The 21126-nt window shown below is 40.3% G+C and overlaps 1 protein-coding gene across 2 annotated transcripts in view; it reads right to left on the reverse strand.

Moving 5' to 3' along the window:
- Positions 1 to 4963: 4963 nt before the first annotated feature.
- CTDSPL (CTD small phosphatase like) overlaps positions 4964 to 21126 on the reverse strand; it is a 44273-nt gene continuing 28110 nt past the window's right edge. The window contains exons 2-8 of one of the 2 annotated variants that reach the window (XM_072412968.1): positions 18503 to 18660; positions 16764 to 16796; positions 15270 to 15371; positions 13515 to 13571; positions 10816 to 10908; positions 6217 to 6402; positions 4964 to 5359 (exon numbers count right to left, since the gene is read on the reverse strand). In XM_072412968.1, the coding sequence (XP_072269069.1) occupies positions 5234 to 5359; positions 6217 to 6402; positions 10816 to 10908; positions 13515 to 13571; positions 15270 to 15371; positions 16764 to 16796; positions 18503 to 18660 (755 nt within the window). In that variant the 3' untranslated portion in view covers positions 4964 to 5233. The remainder of the gene's footprint in view (positions 5360 to 6216; positions 6403 to 10815; positions 10909 to 13514; positions 13572 to 15269; positions 15372 to 16763; positions 16797 to 18502; positions 18661 to 21126) is intronic. The other variant, XM_072412969.1, reaches the window with a different exon arrangement.

The raw sequence follows: 21126 nt of genomic DNA on the forward strand, positions 1-21126 counted from the left end.
ATCACCGAATAGATATTTAGTTGTATGTTTCTGAGAACTGCTGCACATCTGTGTTGTATGGAGTCCACTAACTTCTGTCACCTGTATACAGGTAACCCAGCCCAGCATGATTGGATGACATTCCACAACTTTCTGCTTTTATTGGTTTTGCATTTTTAAAGTCACCCCACAAGTTTTCTATTGGATTCAGGTCCAGGGATTGGGATGGTCACTGTATATCACTTGTTGATCTGTAACCAAAATGTTGCTCGTTTACTGGTGTGTTTGGGGCATTGTCTTGTTGAAACACACATTTCAAGGGCATTTCCTCTTCAGCATAAGGCAACATGACCTCCTAAAATATTTTGATGAATTCCGATCTATGATTCCTGGTATGGGAAAAATGGTCCCAACATCATAGTATGAGGAATCCCCATATCATGAAGCTTGCACCACCATGCTTCACAGTGTACGGTGACATGATTTTAGTGTTTGAGTTTGTCTGACAAACGGCCCATTGACCCAAAAAGAACAATCTTCCTTCTCCCCCCAAAATAGGGACTCTCCGGGGGTTTGTCAATGATAGCTCAGCTTCACATTGACATCTAATTGTAACAGTACTCACCGGTAACATCTAATTGTAACAGTACTCACCGGTAACTTAGACCTTTTTTTATTTTCAGTCTGCCGTTTTGTCTATTCTTCTATCCACTCCAATGGCAGTTTTCGTTTACCTTTCAGGTTTTGGTTGCCATTTTTCTTCTCTTCTTTATACGTTTTCCCCTCTTCAATTAACCGTTTAATCAAAGTACGCTGTTCTTCTGAACAATGACAGGATTGACTGATTTTCAGAGAGAAATGCACTATAAGCAGCATGTACAACATTTACTGACTTCCTTTCTTAAATAACCGCAGCCAGGTGGTACACCCAGCTAAAAGGGACCGGGGAGAACAATGGACACCTGTAATGAACAACTTCATTGTTTTTATTTTTAACATCCTAATATTCTTCCCTTTTCTGTAAAGGAATAACAAAAATTTGATAAATTATTCATGTTTTGATATGGAATAGAATGTGCAGTGTTCCCAAAAGCATTTGCAGTATTCTCCCCGGGCCGGTTTAGCTGGCACACCACCTGGCACTTTTTAGTAACCAGCTGGATGTTTTTGTGTGGTTACTGTAGAGCTGGGTTACAAAACAGGGGCTGCCACCCACTTAAAGCTTCTTCCCAGCCAGCTTAAAAAAAATCTGGGTTTGCATAAGTAAAAGCTTTTAAAAGGATTTTGAGCTTTATTTACTTTTTTTCTTCTTCACACTGCTATTATTCTGAACACAAGGTGTGTTGGTCAGGTATTCACAAACTTTTAGAGATACATTGTGTACACTTTAGAAGAGCTTAACACGAGCTAAATGTATTTGTTAAATTTTAGTACATTGGGTCAATTATTTGATACAGGATATCTATCTAATCTACATTTTCTATGATATCTAAAGCAACAGCAAAGTGCATTAAACAGGAAAAAAAAAATCCAATTTCTTTTAAATGATGAACGCACCATCAGGTTTTATTACAAACAAGATACTGTTTACAAGACTTTTTACTGATCAACGCTGCAAACCGGCACAGTACAGTGGCAGGAGACAGTGAGCCTTATGTGTTTCAAACAATCAGTTTTTTCAAACCAACAAATCTTGGGGAAAAAAAAAATAAAAATCACAAACCAGTGATAATCAAACCTATTTTTGGGGAGTGTGACGAAACATAAAAAAAAAAAATAAATAAAAATTAAAAAAAAGCTTCCTCCCAAACCTTCCGCTAGGATTGAAAAGTGATTACCTTACCCATGATGGGTTTAAAGAATGGCTTTCGCTCAGTCTCATTTTTTGCATTTCTGAGAAAGTTGTTTGTTGTCAACGGCTGGCCAGTTGTCAGAACCCTTTTGTAAAAAAGCTCTCATCTCTTTGGATAAGGTCAGTGATCGGAAAGAAATGTGGAGATCCAACGAATGTTCTATGGTGATGGTTCATAGCAAGGCTATAGCTTTAGGTGGTGGAAGGGACAATGGTTCTGGAGCCCAGAGGGCCCAACCAGAGCTTCCCCATCCATCATATACAAGCTATATGCTGACTTCACCATCCACAGAACAGATGGCACTTACCAATTACAGTATCCTCCCCAGCCCCTTTTAGCCGGGTGCACCACCCGGCACTTTTCGGTGGTTACTGAAGAGTTGGGTTACAATACGAGGGCTGCCACCCACCTATAACTTCTTCCCACCCACCTTTAAAAAATTTCTTGGTTGAACACTGCATAATGTATACCTGGTCTGGTTTCTCTTATGCAATCTAGTGGGCTTCTGTTTGACAAAAGTGACTCTTTTTTTGCAAATTAGCACCTCAACAGCTGCATTTGGCAGGTGAAGGTTTCCATATGAAATAGAACAGGGCTATGAGACTAAGCTGGCTGCATCTGGGATCTTTATGGTACCCTTTTCCCATGCATCTCCAGAAAAGCCATAGAAGTCAGATTCAGGTAGTTATACAGCTAGGACAGGGGTGGATTTTTAGGTCAGGGTTCTAGCTAGGATAAGTGCGGCACAGCTGCTTGGGGTCCCCTCCAAGGACAATGCAGGCGAACATTTGGGAGATAATACATAACAGGAAGTGTCACACAATGGTCTTCATGGCTGAATCACCAAGTGTTATTAAAACAATAGCTAAAGATTTAAAAAGGCAAACATCTCTGAAAATGACAACACTTATATGGGTATTTTAGTGATTGGGTGATCCAATTTAAGTACCGCACTTAGGGACAAGAGGAGAAAATAGGGGCTTTTCCTGAGCACACGTGGGGGTTGCAGAATGTGAAATAAGAGTGGACTGATTTAGACGCCCGTGTACTGCCCGAGTTTGCAGCAAACGTACTCAACGCCTAGGCACAGCGGCAAAGGAACAGTTTCAAGAGCCGGTGGTCAACATTTTTATGGAGACTGTACAAGTAGCAGCAGTTAAAAAATAAAATCCTTTTTATAAACCAACACAAAGCATTTGCTAGTTATATCCAAATTTAAAAACATTTCTTCCATATGATCAATAAATAAGAACCCCCCCACCCCATCTCTATTTTCCCAACAGCCGTTTCTTAAAAGGATCAGATCTAAAACTGGAAATCCAAATCTGGGTATAGGATGGACAGTTCCCTGGATGACCGAGATCTCTTGGGACTCCAAGGTCTCCTATAAGCACCTCTTACAAGGTCTCTTTGTGGGAGATTTCTGTTCACATCGCTGTGCATTAAAACACGTGAAAAAATATGAAATGGAGAATACAGAATAGAACATTTTTAACAAGTGCAACCGGTAAAGTAAAATGTTTATTACTTCACTGTCTGGCAACCCGTGTCGCCTACATTCATGCGTCGGATGACTCCTTTCTTTCATTTCCTTCCGTCAACCTTTATATCATTATAGGACACGCACTATGCAGGATGTTGGTGACTCTTCTGTAATCTTAGCCCTTCAATTGAAAGCCAGCATTGGCCCTTTACTTTACAATGCCCTTTGTAATATAGCAACAGGTTTCCTTTAAAGCTGAACACCAAAACAATTAAAATATCTGTTGCACCCCAGCAAGACTAAATGACCATTTCCCTGGCCTCACTTTTCTCCTTTGTAGTTAAGAAAAGATTGGTCAAAGGATGTCTCAGGGCATAAAGTTTGGAAGTGCCATCAGCACAATATAAGGTCAACATTTTGCTCTTACCAAGCACCTGGTGTTAGACTGACGGCACCGGGAAAAGATGAAAAGCTGGCCTGGAGAGTGCTGCTTCTTCCTCTTCCAGTCCTGCTATACAGAGCAATATAGGTTCAAAGCCAAGATAATTTGCATACTTAAATGGATTTCTGAACTTTTTTTTAAAACCTTTTTTTTTTTTTTTTTTTTTTTTTTTTTTAATGCACACAAATGTGAACAAATGATCTCTTTGGCACTGCAGACACAGACATGTAGTCACACAACTTCCCCTGCATTCTCTGTAGCAAAAGCCCTTTCAATCGGAAAGAGTAGTATTGATCCTTGTTATACATACAGCAAGCAGAGACTCAAAAGCAACTGGAGTCCCTGAGGGATAGAGGTAATTGCACACTCCGGTCTATACCCAAAATTGAACTTTCTGGTCTGAACAGACTGACCTTATCATAGAACGGCAACAAAGGTTCCTGCAATCTGTTAAATGTGAGCTTTCCATACACAAAGGCAAAAAAAAAAAAATGTTGTTATCATAATGTAGACATGGGGGAAAAAAAAATAAAAACACACAAAAATCGCAATTAAAAATTTACAACGGCCATGTCTGAACTGTAGAGTGAATATAAAAAAAAAAAAAAAAAAAAAAAGAAGATTAATAGACGGACTGGACCGCTCTCTCCCCAAAAAACTGCAAACCTGTAACCTAGGAAATGGGAATCCTTTTAAAAACGATAGTGTTACAACATGCAACCTGCATCGAGAAATCCATGTTTAGTAGCAAGTGTCGTGACAGTACTTTATAAAGTCGTGTTTGCTTTTTCGTTAGGCGGTAGAAAGGTAAGATATGTAAATTTTTGTTGAGTAGAAAATGTATTTTTGTATTTATCTTCTTAAAATCAAACACTTGAAAAGGCACTTCATTCTGTAGGAGAAAGAAAAAGCAGCCTCGATAACAGGTCAACTGCTCGAAGCAAAGGATAAGGATATGTCTGCATAGTGTAGGGAAAAACAAAAGGGGGGGGGGGGCAGATATGTTTGCTAGCATTAAGCGTGTTTTTTTTTTTTACATCCTCTGTAGAATCAATTCATTTGGTGTTTAACTTTTATAAAAGCCTGAAAAGTTCTTAACAATTTGTTACGAAAATTAGTGAAAAGCGTTCTTTAAAAATATTTTCGTTTTTGTAATCCCATGTCAGTTGTTCGGTAACCAATGCAACGCTGATAAAGCGGCAATAATTTCTATTTTTTTTTTACAAAATGAGGTCCCTCTGCCGCAAACATTTTGTTCCAAGGGTAGTGGGAAGGAGGCTCCAGAGGGTTCCATGACCTCAGTCATCAGTGGGAAGAATGAGAGGCCGTGGCAGCTTCTATCGATCGTCTTCTGCGGGGCCTTTAATTTCATAGCAAATGTGGGGGAGAAGCAAAAATAACTGTGAGCCCCAAAGACGAAGAATAAGTCTGCAGGTGTTGCAGATCACAGCCGACCACTGGAGGGAGCCGTTGGGGCTACCTGGCACAAAGTTTATGCAGCATGTTGTAAACGTTCTCTTCTTTGCTTAGCCCTTCAAAGAAGGGAATCAAATCGAGCAATTCCGTATCGGACATGTCATCAAACCAGGATTGCACTGGGACCTAGAAAAAAAAAATATATATACTTTAACATTTATTTAGCACTTACATTACACTCTGCTTAACAACCCCAATGTCACTTAGTGCCCTCCTAGTAACTCCCAAACGAATGTTCATACCATAGGGTTAGCATAATGTCCCTATTAGTCTATGGCACATTTTTGGAAGGGGCTGTGAATTAACAAGTGCCAGAGGAAACTTACACAAACACAACCAGAACTTTCTAACTCCAAGAAGCATATATTGTATCCTGGCAAAGAATTATGTAAAATGAATAAAAAACTTCATGAAAATCAATAAGCTGCAGTCCAGCCAGGGTGCTTATGATGATCCCTGCACCCCACCACCAATGGGCCAAAACTGAACCATAAAAACAGAAGTAGGATTTTGGAACATCAAATAGCAAAGGACACCTTTTGGAGACCATGCCTCAAAGAGACAGAGGCGGTTGCACAACACAAGGTGTTCTACACAATATTAGGTGGCATTTTAAGGTTTTGGTTGATCTGTGTATATTTCAACTGTGCATTCAGCTATTTGTGGAATTTAGCCTTAAATATATTTTTATTTATTTTAATTTTTTTTTTTATACCCAACAACAAAACCAGGGCAATAAAGTGTTTTTTGGCTACCTGATACAGGGATTAGACATACATGTAGGTATACACACACACAATGTTTTCCAGGGTTCTCCCCAACTACTTTTAGCTGGGTGCAGCACCCAGGACTTTTCAGTAACCACCCGACTGTTTTTGGGTGGTTACTAATGAGTTGAGGTACAATACAGGGGCTGCCACACGTTTACAATTTCTTTCCACCCGGGTTAAAAAAAATTTCTGGGTTGAACACTGTTTACATACCGCATTCTCCGGATGGAAGATGTAGGACGCAGGCGAGTTATCCACAATGATGACCTTACTCAGCTCTCTTCCTAGACGGCTCAGATCTTTCACGTAGTTTCCTCTGTGAAACACACAGGATTCTCGGAAGAGTCGCGCTTTAAATACACCCCAGCGATCCAGCAAGTCGGCCACAGGGTCAGCATACTTTAAACAGAATTGCGATAGAAGACGACATTTAACAGAATGAAAAATTGATATTCAACGTCTGCAAGAGTTCTAGTCAATGGGAGCAATTACAACACACTTTGCACTTAATAATTCTGTGAAATAAAAAACAAAAAAAACAAAAAAGGAAAGACACTAACACTCCATATACACTTACATTAGTTGCCTGTCCAGCAAATTTGGTTTTGGTAAGTTGGAAATACCATCAGCTGCCTATTTAAGGCCAAGTGGTAGCAAACACCCCCTGCCTCCCCAAAGCAAGGTATATATACCAAAACAGACTACCTGACCACTTCACCGGAGAATCTGGAAGGCCTGGACACAGTCATGTGACATCAACTCAGTTAATCAACACAATCTGGCGCTGGAACCTACTCAAGTTCAGGGTTCTCTCCGGCCACTTTTAGCCAGTTGCACCAGCAGGCACCGTTCAGTAACCACCCGGCTGTTTCTGGGTGGTTACTGAAAGGTTGGATGACAATACCGGGGCTGCCACCCACCTACAGATTCTTCCCACCCAGCTTAAAAAATTTTCTGGGGAAAATAGGTTAATTTCCTTAATTAGGGAAGTGGTGAGTGAAATTACATCACTGGGGGAAGAAGAAACATTGACCATTAGGAGGTATTGTCACTTTATCCTGAATTGGCAGAAGACAACATCCCCAAGTTTCACCTGCAGCTACATTTCCTATACAGAAGCAGAATAATCTACCATTGTATCTAACTACTACACTAAGCCATAATAATAAACCTAAAGGTGCATCGTACTAGATGGAGTAATCCATAAACAAGCCAAAAAAAGTACAATAAAAGAGACCATATTCAACGCATCAAAGTACACAAACCACTCCTGATTATAGTAAGAATTCAGCTTTTCATTTAGGATAGATGAACTCTAACCCCCATTTAGTCTTGCACAGTTATTGGGGTTCCTCCATTTTACCTAAATTGCTTACTCGGATTTCAGCAACAGTTCACAGCACTGCATTAAAAAAAAAAAAAAAAAAACAATTTTAAGGACAGAGAGATCCGTATGGAGATCAGTCATGCCTTTGGGCCTAAGAAAAGAAATTGCGCATGCCCAATGTTTCCTGGTGCTCATTCCATCTTCAGCACTTACAGTTGACATGACGTGTCCTTCCTTCTGGGTACAAGCTTAGAAAGACAAAGGCCAATCAGGGCAGTAAGTGAGAGAAAAAAAAAACAAAAAACATTGTACTACGCTACTGCAATGGTAAAACTACACAGGCCATCAGTCTACCAATGTTTAAAGTAAAGCCACCACTAACCGTAAATAGTACTACGTTCTACCCTCCTATAGGGGGATACCTCCCCCCACCTCTTGGATTGTAAGCTCTTCGGGGCAGGGTCCTCGCCTCCTCCTGTGTCACTGTGTATTAGTCTGTCATTTGCAACCCCTATTTAATGTTTAGCGGGGTGTAATATGTTGGCGCTATATAAATCCTGTTTAAATATTATTAATATTATTATTATTAAGACATTTCCCACCGAAACAAAAGTATAATTTAACTTGCTGTAGGTTACTGAACATATTAAGAAAAATCTCAAAACTCCAACTGATCCAAAGGACAACCAAATAATATAATCAGACAGCTCAGGAAGGTTGTCCTAGCAGCATGCAAAAATGATTAAGGTTAATATTTCAAAGAGGCCCTGTCCTTGGTAAGCTACATTGCTATGAATGTACTAAAACTGCACAACACCTACTGCCAGTAGTCAAGGGAAATATTTTACTTTGTTGCCAGCTTGACCTGACAACTATCAGAAACCAAAATCCTGATGCCTAGTACAGTCACAAATGTAAAAACAGCGTTACAGTTTTACCTGTACAAGCAACTAGTAAGCTGCTAAAGCTAAGATACAGAAGCTTGCATATATTAAAACTTAAAGCTTGAGGGGGAAAAAAGTCAAAACTTTGCCCAGAATCCTTTGGTAGCTTGAAATATGACCATGTGCCAGGCATTTAGGGCAGAGATCACAGCTGCAGGGGCAAGCAGACCAATATGGCCAGCTTTGCCCTACCAATCCACACAACCGGCTGAGATCACATGACCAGATGCCAAGGCACATGATCAAGCGACCAGTGCACCATTGGAGCCGTTTCTGCAGGCAGCTCAGGAAAGTATTAGAAGCTTTCCTATTTACTAATATTTTATTGGCATAGTGTGGCCAGTATAGGTCCAGGGATATCCATTTCTCTACAGGTTCTCGAACACCACTTCAATATAAGACAATAACACAGGATATTCTTGTTAGTAGGTTTAAAAAAAAGGAAAAAAAAAAAAAAAAAAAAAAGCGTACCTGCCTCTTGTACACAAAGCCTTATTGTGGGCTGGTCTGACATTCAATTTATTACGAACTACAAACTTATGACAATTTAGGGTAAAGATTTTAATTTTAAAACTTTAGGGAGAACCAGTGCTCTGGGATATTGTTGGGTGACTGTTGCATCTCAGTACTACAGAGACTTCCTCTATACATGAACTACAATGATGGCTGCATGGCTTTTTATTGGTGCATCAAGGTGCATAGGGATACCTAAACATATACATGAAATAGCTTAGGATTTCCTGAACACCTAACCCAGTGTCAGACATGTGGATTTTACTTGTGGTTGCTTGAAGTCAATGCTCTGTATGCTTAGAGAAGTTAGTGTTTTTGGGAACATGAACAGAGGAAGCAATGTCATGATAGTTCCACTGGGTGGCAGACACCCCATAATGGTCAACCAGGGGATAATGGTACAGCATATAAATGTTTCACAGACCAGCTGATCCCGGAGACATTGCCGTCACCCACTTCCTGACCCCGAGACATTGCCGTCACCCACTTCCTGACCCCGAGACATTGCCGTCACCCACTTCCTGACCCCGAGACATTGCCGTCACCCACTTACTGTCCCGGAGACATTGCCGTCACCCACTTCCTGTCCCAGAGACATTGCCGTCACCCACTTCCTGTCCCAGAGACATTGCCGTCACCCACTTCCTGTCCCAGAGCCGTCACCCACTTCCTGTCCCAGAGACATTGCCGTCACCCACTTCCTGTCCCAGAGACATTGCCGTCACCCACTTCCTGTCCCAGAGACATTGCTGTCACTCCAGTTTAGAGGTCATAATAGAAAGAAAGGAAGCAGCAAAGAGTCAATAATGATTTCAGGCTGGCCCTACCCTAGGAATGGGAGCGCACCCCTCCCATCAGCAGTGCAGTGTTAACAACAATACTTTAAACCAGAATCATTTTTATTGGAGTTGGAGAGTTTTTGATTTTCCTTTCAATAAACATTTTGAGAATCTGAGTACACTTCAACAATAGGAATGGACACTGGGTATTCATTAAATATGATGAAGGGTTCCACAGATCCTGGAAATGTGTTGGCTGTCCTTACAACTTGTACTTGATAAAGATTGTAGGCAAGTCTCAGCTTTTTCTATATTGTTAAAACGTCTCAAAGGTCCTAACTATTCTCCACTCTAATAGGACAAAAATTGAGCTATGGATACTTTTAAGGCGTTATAGCTTGATAAATTTTTTTTCTGGCTAAACCCAAGCGGTGCCTAATCATTGCCAACTTGTACAGTTTCGTTGTTGAGCACACAAATTATCTTAGAGTTGTGTCCAAGCAACAGGTACACTTAAACAGGAACTAAAAGGTTTGTTGAATACAGTAAAATAAATCTTCTCTTGTGATTCTATTGATGTCAGAAATCTTGCGCTGAAGAAATTTCCACTCACTTCCTGTGCTGGTGAACAACAAGGCATTGATTTTATCTGCACCCAATTGTCTTTCTTCCTATAATGCTGCACCTACGTGCAGGTCATAGCAATGCCCTGGGGTTCACCATGCATGTGAAAAACCCCAGACAGCAATAAAACCTTGAGAAGATTTTCCCTCCCTAGCTATTGCATCCAAAGAAAAAAAAAATGGTTGGAGTTCTAAATTTCCCAGCATGCTCTGCTCCTCTCCATGCTGCTTGGAGGTTTCAGATTCCGACCCATGTTTGCAGCAGGAAAGGGAGACCGAGCATGGCAAAGTCTACAGAGAAATACATTATAATGGCTGCTATAAACCATGGTAACGTGGGATCTCTACATACAGGCTTCATGAGCAGTGCATGGAGTCTACATTATGAGCATAGCCCATATGTCGTGGAACTGTTACCATGGGAACACTTACCCACAAACTAGCAGAAAGCACAAAGACACACTGGCAGACAAAAGAAGCAAGGAAGAAAAGGGAAAAAGGTAAGAATTTCTGAAAAATAACCTTCACCCTCAAGAAAAGAAAAACACAACGAGAAAGGCTAAGACAAGGAAACAAAATAGAACATACAAAAAGGTGCAGAACCTGGAAGAGTAGGACCCGCTCACCTTTGCTAGGCTGGCCGTGAACAGGACACACTCAAACAACTCGCCCATCTTCTGAAGGAACTCATCTACGTGCGGTCTCTTCAATACGTACACCTGGTGAGAAACCAAGACATCAAACTGCATTCACCAGACTCATTGAAAGTATAAGTAGGACACTGACAAAGATACATAAAGTACAAAACTTGATCCAACAGGAAAATAAAACTTATTCTGGAGTTCTAAGCTGATATTTTAACATTTCCTAGTGCATGTATTGCAATTGACAGCTAATCAATGGGGTTCCCTAATGGAATACCAGCATAGAGATGGTTATGCTCATCAATGGCTCTGGAATATTGCAGTTCCCCTCTTACTATGCACAGTAGAAGATTCCTCTTTTTTGCTGGGATTACTTGTTGGAAGACGTGCACTTAGGTCATGTTGGAACTTTGGTCACCTGACAAACATCATTTTAGTAGTCTATAATTCCACATTGAGTCTTTATAGTAAGGGTCTAGGTTTGCTTTAATGTTTGCCGTTCCCCTAGGACTACTTACCTTTGCTCCTGTTGAAATCACTTACAATATAGGACCAGTACCCTGCATTGTAATTTTGAGGGTCCTAACACATTGTGGGAATGGAAGAGGAGTTGGGACACCAAAAGTAAAATAATAAAACTATGTATTCCTCTGTTATCCCTAGACTAAATGGTTATTGGGCCCTTAATGGAAAGGGGGTCCCAGATACAGAAGCTGAGAATATTTTCCAAAGTGTTTGTGTAAGTATTGTAAAAAAAAAAACTTCCTGCATTGCATTTTGTTCTAGCAGCAGCTAACAGGTTTTAGATCCTTCCACTGTCTGATGACAAGTGTCATAAAAACAGGACATGAATAAGCAAAAAAAATTGGGGTACAAAAATAAAAAAAAAAACTTCTAACCCATCATAAAAAATAAAAAAGCTGAACTGGTAAATACACAGCTGCAGTAAACAGACAGCCTTCGGCCAAAAGTTTTTTTCTGTCCATTCAGTCTTCTGGTTCGGGATCCCCGCCGAGATTGCACATCCGAGACCCTGACCTCCACTATAGTTAGCTATAAATGGATAATGAAGGAAAAGCTTGTAATGATGAAGTCACGCAAGAAGTCTTACCTCTTGTAAGCATCCTTATAATATGTGAATATATTTCTATTAAGAGGGGAAATCTCCTTACAAACAGCTGTGGCTATTAACAAGTATTCCCCCCATCAGATGGTATACCATCATTAACTATTCTGATGACATCTTTAAAGTTTGGATCACCTGGAGAGTATTACCTTGGAGGCCTGGACGGAGCGTCCATTTCCATTAATAAAGAATCACTGACAGGTCTTCGAACCTAGGTTATATTTCTACTTGGTCTACAATTTTTTTTGTTTGCCAAACTGAATATTAGTAAAATACAAAGGATAAGGACAGTTTACCCCCTATTAAATAAGAAATACACCTCTTTTAACCTGCAAGAAAAACCTGAACCATAAAAGTGTGGTTATCAAGCCGGACATAGATGCATTCAGTGGGTGTTGCAGGAGAAAACAACTGCTGTCAGGGTGAAAAGAGATATTGCAAGCAGCTGTCTCCCAATGCAAGTAATCGAGGGTAGGCTAAGCGGAGGGTAAACAGCCTATCCTGGATTACTTGAACTGGGCACCAGCCTTCTTCCACTTCCCAGATTCATCTTCACTTCTGATACAAAGGGAAATAAAATGTTTAAAACAATTGTAGGCAAGAAGTAGATTCAGAATGCAAACATCCAGTGCTATTCAGGAACTATTTTACCCAAAGGCAAAATGTCGCTAACATGACACTTGGTTGCTTATTTATAAATCATCTGTATAGGCCAACTGCATCCATTCTGCTGCTTTCTTATAAAAATACTCAGATGTTTTTTTAAAATCAGTGTTATGCAAACAAATATTCCCATGGCTTTGAGAATCAGTGTGTGCAGGAGTAAAACTGCTTGTATCGCGTTCAAAAATCATTTGACGTGTGTATATAGCCTAATGCTTACTAAACAATTGCAAACAAGTTACCTGAAAACAATTGTTTATGGTTTCCAGCAGAGCACTCTATTTGGTTTTATAAAGGGGAAAGGTGGGGGTGTGGGACAAGTATAAGGACCACACGGCATTGTTTACCAACCACCAATAGCTTTGAGGGATACCTGGAACCTGATTAGACCACTATGAACAAGTTTTTGGACAATGAAAATAAAAATGCATGTTTGGACCTTAAGAAATCTATCATTTGTACAGAGAATACTCTGCAAGACAATTCAGGCTCCAAAAACATAAATGCATGCAAAGTGTTAACAATTGCTGCATCATCCTGGGGACAGCAGATAAGCAATTCAGCAAAAATCAGGATTGTTATTTTATTTTAAGAACCACTGAGGAGATGCAAACTCCCTTTTACGTGCCAATAGGGTGAAAAGTCATGATGCTATATGAGACAAAAGCAGCAGTAGAAGGCAGAAGGAAATGCTTGTACCAGAACACACTGACTGAATTTTACAGGCTTACATACATACCTAATATAATTATTCACCAAATTATTTTTATTAGACACAGAGGTTTTTGCCTCTGTGTGTCAAATGGTAAAAGAAAAAAAACAAATCATTTTGAAAAGAAAGAAAAGACAACCATTATTAGTATGAGGAAGAAGAAAATACTTAATCACCTACCTGATGTATTGTTCCATCAATTTCGACAGGGACAATAAAGTCAGCATTGTTAATTGGCTAGAAGAAAATAATGACAAACATTCAATGAATTAACAAAAGTATTCTACTGATAAAGAAAATTAAGAAGGTGTCCCTAGAAGTGAACTGTGAATCATTACAACAGTCTGTGCAGATCTAGTTGTATACCTGAGGCAATAGAGTAGGCGATGTAAACGCTGGACTGCAGGACTTCCTCTTCATTGAAATAGCGCCGCTACAACAATTCCCAGCATCCCTCACGTCTATAGACCAGCCGGCTCTCTGCCTATGTGTGGCCCCGCATTGGACTGTTTTATAGACGCAAGTAATGCCGGGAATTGTAGTAGCGGCACTTTTTCAATGAAGAGGAAATTCCAGCGGCGGGCCACTCATAAGATTTAGGCTCGCATTGGCTGAGTCTGGCATTGCCAGCACTCCCTCTCAGCTGTACTTTTCCAGGATTTTCATAGAAGAATATTGTTAGCCTGTGCAAAAAGATTACCATTGACATTTAACTCAGGTGGCTACAGACAGAGAAAGTTTTTCTTAAATAAAATGTAAAAAAATTCTTATACCTCTTTCACTATTATAGGCTTGTTCCAGATTGAAACCTCTTTGTTTCTATATGAAAAGGTTTTAAATCTAATGAGAAGAATAAAACTTCAATTTTTTCAATAAAATTTAAGGTTGGCCGTGACAGTCTAAAATTTTAGTTTTGGCCCACTGTACATTTGAGTTTGACACCCCTGCTTTAGAGAAAAGGCAGGAGATGTCCACAAAGGCTATGTATAAACGTTAGATTTTTGTAGTTGAGAATGATCTTTCAGAATTGTTTCCAACGACAAAAGAATGAAAGATGAATGAACAAGTACTTGTTCCATTCTATGGAGGCGGCGGGGCGGAGCAGAACGAGCGAGCAACACCTCACTGCACTCTCCTCACCTCACTTCCATTGCGGACGTTTGTCTGCCGTGGATCCACCAGTTGAAAAATGAACAACACCGGGTTGCCGCTGTACACGCCAGATGAGCCCCGAAGCTTGTGTCGAACGAGAATCATCTGAAACAGGTACGTAGCCTAACATAGGCTCAGACAAATGTCTCACTATGAGTAAGTGGCGATACTATATACTATATATACTAGATCACATCCATAATGAAAAAACAAAAAAATAGTTGCTTAGCTGTCAATGTGCTCTCCAATTTTTTAATTTTTTTTTTTTTTTTATAATTGCCTTGACATAAGCATCCAGCTGTTCAAGTCTAATCCACATAAATAGTTTTAAGATCAGGGAACGAACATATTAACCTATTTAGATCCCGATAACCAGGCAAAGGGAAGACTTCACCTATGGCAGTTTATAAACACGCAGTACAATTTTTTCCCTGCACCAGAAGAGCAGCTCCTCCTGGTATAACTGAGCAATCTGGCCTAAGAAATCAGCCACCAGACCTGAGCTCTGTGATGAATGTGGGAATTGGGACTGGGGTGATGTCGCCCCCATCTGAGCGCCTGCACCACTTGGTATTACAGCTTAGACAGCCTGGGTTGCTGTAGAGTAAAAGGCGTGTGAATGGATAAAATATGTATGCCTGGTAGGATGAGAAATGTGCAGACACCAAAAAAAGACAGAAAAATAAGGCTTTGTAACCTGCAATGGGTTAAGGAAACAAGTCCGTATTTGCAGCTCTACCCACACAAGGCCTAAGAAGCATGCCAGAAATACAGTACATGTACCTTAAATGAACTGTGTACTAAGGTTTCATCCAGATCAATGACCACACACTTCTTTCCATATTCTGACACGTTCTGCTCTGGAAGGAGGTATTTAGTAGGTGGCTATTAGGAAATAAAACAATTACATTTTAATGGAATACTGAAGAAAATGGTTAAATATTTGTTGCTCAGTTGGAGAATTCTAAAAGTGTTACACATGTATGCAAGAGCATCATTTCATATATGATGAGGAGGTTAAACAAAATCAATAGGCAGCAAGTTATCTCAATGTTAAATTATACCCATTTCTTGATACAAGTTTATTCACAAATGTGAAGCAGAAATTCAAGGACGTGTGCTGGAGTTCTGCTTAAAGGATGACATTCCCACCAAAATTTTTAATTAGAAAGGCTCAGCACAGTGCAGGAAGCTTGCAGCTTTATTAGTAATTTTTTTAGTCCAAAGCTTGCAATATTACACTGGAGCCTATGTCCTTTATCCAGTGCGAAGCAAAGCAGATAATCAGATTGCTGCCAAGCAAAACATATATAGAATGCAACTTCACTGCAACTTTAGTTGCTTAGATATGAATGTAGAAGATATCAACTAGATGTAAAGTTTTCAAGGTAAGTACCTTGTTTATGTATAGAGTTTTAGATGTACATAAAGCATATAGAAACACAGACTTTGCTTCCTGCTTTGCAGTGCTACCACAAGGGTTGTGCTTTTTCCCAATCTGTGTCAGCAATTTAAAACCCCAACCTAAAAGGTTCAATTCTTTATCATACTGCAAAACTAATGGTTTGTTTGGGACCCCTATGAGCTGGCAACCAATCAGTTGTATTTTTCAGGGCATTTGGGGTGCTGATAATGAGGAAGGGGCCTACACTAGACATATTTCTTAGGGACACCATCTACATGGAGTTTGTGCCTTCTGCAGGTACTTAGGTTTTCTCCCAAACACCCAAAACATGCTGGTAGGCTGATCAGCATCCATGGTCACTATATATGCACACTTGTATGATTGCGATAGGGGATTACAGTGCAAACTCTATTGGGCCGGGCAATCAGAGAACACTTTGTTGGGTTTCAATTGGTTGTGGACAGAAGGGACTAGTTGGTAAATATCAATCTAAAGTACAGTTGTGTGTGTAAATGACATTTGAGTGTACTGGATAATTCGATTGACTGATTACCAATCAGAATTGCAAATGTACCACCTGTCAGGTGCAACATTATTTACTAACCCATCTTGGACAAGGCGGAGAAAATAAATTCCACTTGTGGTTTTTACTATGCTAAACCGGAATAATAAACATTAATATATGTATAAACCTAGCAATGCTCAGGCAATAAACATTGCAAGTTAAGCAGAAGGCAGACAACGTGTGAGGATACTTTATCACACCGGGTGAAATCAGTTTTCTAGCAGAGATGTTAATGGAAGATGGAAGAACAGCAAACAAAGCAAAATAATAACGTCAGAAGATAAAAAGGGTAAAATAAAATACATACAGTAGGAATGGTAATGACTTGCGTCTGATCACCCTATGAGAGAACAAAAGCAGAAAGATTACTAAACAAGAAATCTACTGAAGGGGAAATGAAAAGGAGGAACGACAACAAGGAGAACCTACAATTAAGGTCTATAGTAGTCTATGCCTTGCTGGATGTTCAATGGCTTGAGTTGATTTGCATAAAACCTCATCTATCTATGGCGTATGTAATTGCAGAAGATGACAACACAGCACCTCACGCCATGTGACAGCCTTTTTCCCTTGAGGTTGGCCACTCAGCACGGAGAAATGTCACATGGCGAAGTTTTTGTTCCTTTAAAAGCTGGAAGCCAAATTTAGTTAAGAAATGTGACTTCGTAAGTATATAAACCTGGAATGGTCCGATACATGCACATGTGGTCACTCTACCCTTAAAATGTCTCTACATCAATTAGAGTAATTCAAAATGCAACTTTACCTTTTATGACCATCACAGGTCCAGGTTGTGGCCATCACCAGGTAAACTTCCCTGCATGTACTAGGACCTGTATGTCAGTAAGTAAACCTTTAACAAAAGTGTGATCTTTCATATGACACTGGCTATGATAGCTATGGTGTCCGTTAGTCTACAAGGAACCAAGTTACAGCACCAGCAGGGGACAGCATGTGATGATGGGTGCAGCTGCTCAAAGATGATATAAGCCTGATGACAGATGACACCCTGAATGAGGTCTTTTAAGGAGGTCACGGGAGCAGAACTCGCTCCTAAATAACACCTACATCCTGCTGCTTTAACACAGTACCAAGCCTGAATGAACTGCCTGCATTACGCAGGAAGAAATCTTGCCCTAGAATTCTGAATCCTTAATTTTGTTCCAAATCACAGAACCACACTAATTAAAATTGCTATTAAAGAGGAAAATGGTACAACTTTTGTAAAAAGTACATAGAGAACCTGCATATGGCAGGAGGGGCAGCTATTTTACCCTTAAGGAAAACTAAAATGATTATTCCTCCAATATTTTACTGCTATCAAAGACAAACCTATTCCCCATAAAAAAAGTGTAACCTTATTGCTACTACTGGATATCCAGCTCGCATGCTAGAGAAAAGGTTGCTGCAGTGCTACACAAGGGTTGTGCTTTTTCCCCCAAGATTGTGTCAGCAATTTAAAACCCCAACCTAAATGGTTCAATTCTTTATCATACTGCAAAACTAATGGTTTGTTTGGGACCCCAATGAGCTGGCAACCAATCAGTTGTATTTTTCAGGGCATTTGGGGTGCTGATAATGAGGAAGGGGCCTACACTACAGCTTGCAACACTTTCTTGAAGACACTATCTACATTGAGTTTGTACATTCTCGTGTAGTTTGTGCCTTCTGCAGGTACTTAGGTTTTCTCCCACACACCAAAACATGCTGGTAGGCGGATCAGCATCCATGGTCACTATATGTGCACACTTGTATGAATGTGATAGGGGAATACAGTGCAAACTCCACTGGGGCGGGCAATCAGGGATCACTTTGTTGGGTTTCGTGGGTTTGTAGTTTAGGGATTAAAACAAGAAGTTTAGCTGGGCTATAAAATGGTATTTATGAACATTGACTTAATATGTTCACAACACAAAAAGGACACGAAAACGAAACCGGAAACCACAAAAAACACTAAACTCATGGGCCCTCAATAGATTTCCTAGTTTAGTTTTTTTTGATAGAGTGAACAGCTTTTTTCTTCAAATAATAACACACAACATTTACCTTTTGAACGCCGCCATTTTCTTCCACCAGCGGAGGCAGCGGGCTGGTGTTATTATTGGAGGTTGGCGGCTCGACGCTGTAGCTGCGGAAGCAGCAGAAGAGTGAGCTGAAGATACTTCTGTTTCGCTGCTTTTTCAGGCTGATATTGCATTGTGAAACTGCAGGAAAAAAAGATAAAAAGAGTAAATACACAAAGATCTGAGCATATTTGTAAATCCATGTTACATGTCAGTATTTAGACTCCTGAATATACTGTGCAATATGGAGCTGCTAGGAGCCGAACTAAACCCATTCCTGTATTTAAATATTTTTCCCCAAACATTGCCTGAAGCATATTAGAAGAGTTCATTCACTGCCTCTGTAAGATGTGTCAGCTGCACCCTAGGGTTGGGATGGTGCAAATGCATTGTGCATGTATGGAAGTTTTATCCTTAATGGCCACTGATTGACAAATGAGGAAAAGGCCCAAAAAATAGGGGAAGCTTCTGTAACAAAAGGGGCTAGATGCAGCGATCATGGACTGTAACCAAAGCAACCCTCGCCTACAGAGCAATGGCAGAGATGGTCAGAAAACTGGCAGCCACAATGTTTCAGCTTCAGATGCCCACAGTCTCAGTGTGTGACACATCTGCCTATCTATAGCCAAAGTATGAAATGGTATTGCTGCCCTTTGTCACTAGGTGGCACTGTTGCCATGAGCAAAACCATTAATTTACCATTGTAAACATACCAGGGAGTAGGCACATATATAAAACCTTAATTACTCATAATTACCATGTTCCACTAAAGGTCTTTGGCACTGATGTCTTATTTATTTTTATTTCCAGCTGGATTCAAACAAAGCAGTAAAGCGGAAGCAGGAAGGAAAGCGGATGATTAAGCAGTTCATGGAGGGGAGCCCCAGCTAAGGTTCAGCAGACCCTGGGCTGGGAGTTGAACGGTTACATGCAGAGCTCAGCGGTGGTTCTTTTTTTCTCTGAGGTTAGCACGAGTAAAATGATAGAACAGCCTACTGCAAAGTCTTCATAAAAACTGAAACAAGGCCTAAAATTTGTACCTATTCTCTGGCCTGTGCAGTCAGAATCAGTACATTTTGGCTGGCTTCAGGTAACAATATAATTGCTTATGAAAAAAAAAAAAAAAGAATTGCAAGAGTTGACATAGCCCTCAGCAGTCATTCGTTAATCCGCCAGGATAGATTGAGAGACGCCAGGGGACCGCTGTACACATTAGATTTTTAACCGAGAAGATCATAATCGTTCATCATAGGCGACAATCCTGTATGTACAGTATATGTAGCTTACGGACTAGGATGCTTTTTGGGAAACACTTGATTACAGGCTACTTACTAGGGGGTCCCAATACAAACATAATGACCCCCATGTAAGCATACAACCACAATGCCCCATCATTAAAGTACACACTTTTTTTATGCAAGCATTTAATCAAAGTACAGTGCCTGCTAGAAATCCAGCTAGCTCTAGCTTCCCATTTAAAACAACAACTAGCTACTGCTGCACGGAAATCCCGAAGCTGCCCTCCCGCACCTTTTATTAGAGGGATATGGTGAGGGGGGGGGGTCTGTAGTCCAGCAGGAAAGAACTGAGGAGAATGACAAATGCTTGGATGTGAGCACAGCAGACGGATTTGTCAGCGTTGTGAATGCAGTAGATTTCAGACATAAGATCTTTTCTATTTTGCCTAGACATACAATTTACACAAATATTTAACTTAGATGCGTGCAGACGTTGAAAGTCCACATGAAGTGGAGAAACACACAAGTGGCCATGATGAACTCAAATTTAGTAACAGAGACACAAAATAAGAATAAGAAACTATTATGATCATGAAAAAAAACCAAACAAACTAAAATTCAAACATTTTAATATTGATACATTCTGAAAAAGTTATTCATCCTCATCATGGTGCTTAGAAAGGAGTTTTTTTCTACCAACTTTTAGAAGAAGAATTGAACAAAAGCTTGGGAAGGAGGAAATCCAAAACCCTGCATGGGAAGTGTAAAAGTCACATACTTGTTGCAATATTTTAGGAGCTTGTCACAGTCTTGAAATAAAGTCCCTGTTGCCCCATTTGATAGTCTGCCAATCTGTTCAGTGTGGAATGGCCAGGACAGGAAAGTGTATTCGGTGTGTGCGTGCGCAGCATTCCTTACCCCTTCCCAAGGGCCCGGCCAACAAACAATCCTTTCTTCTACAGCTTGGCCAAGAAAAATGTCAGAAATTTTCTTGCAGAGGAAAGCTCGTTTCTGAAAACAAGGATTATCGTGGCCACTATGGGGTTCAATCTCTGCACCTGACATGTGCAATATTCAACTTTAAAGATTGTTTTTTCCCCACAATGTGAATTCCAGCTCCTTACAGAGACAAGGAACACTAAACCTCTGCACACACGCCAGACACAAAACCACAATTCCAGCAAAAAGTGACAAGGGTCACTGGAGCCCCAAACCCAAAATTAAACTGGTAAAATTAGTAGGCTGCCACTACAGACCTCACCTAGTTGCCCAGCTTTCATGCTGATCCAACGGGCTTCAAAACTTTTCCAAATTACTGATCAGGAAGAAACAGGCGGAATAAAAGTTCAAACAATGCTGCATCCCCTGC

The sequence above is a fragment of the Pyxicephalus adspersus genome, chromosome 5 (genome assembly GCF_032062135.1).
Source record: "Pyxicephalus adspersus chromosome 5, UCB_Pads_2.0, whole genome shotgun sequence".
Taxonomy (NCBI): domain Eukaryota; kingdom Metazoa; phylum Chordata; class Amphibia; order Anura; family Pyxicephalidae; genus Pyxicephalus; species Pyxicephalus adspersus.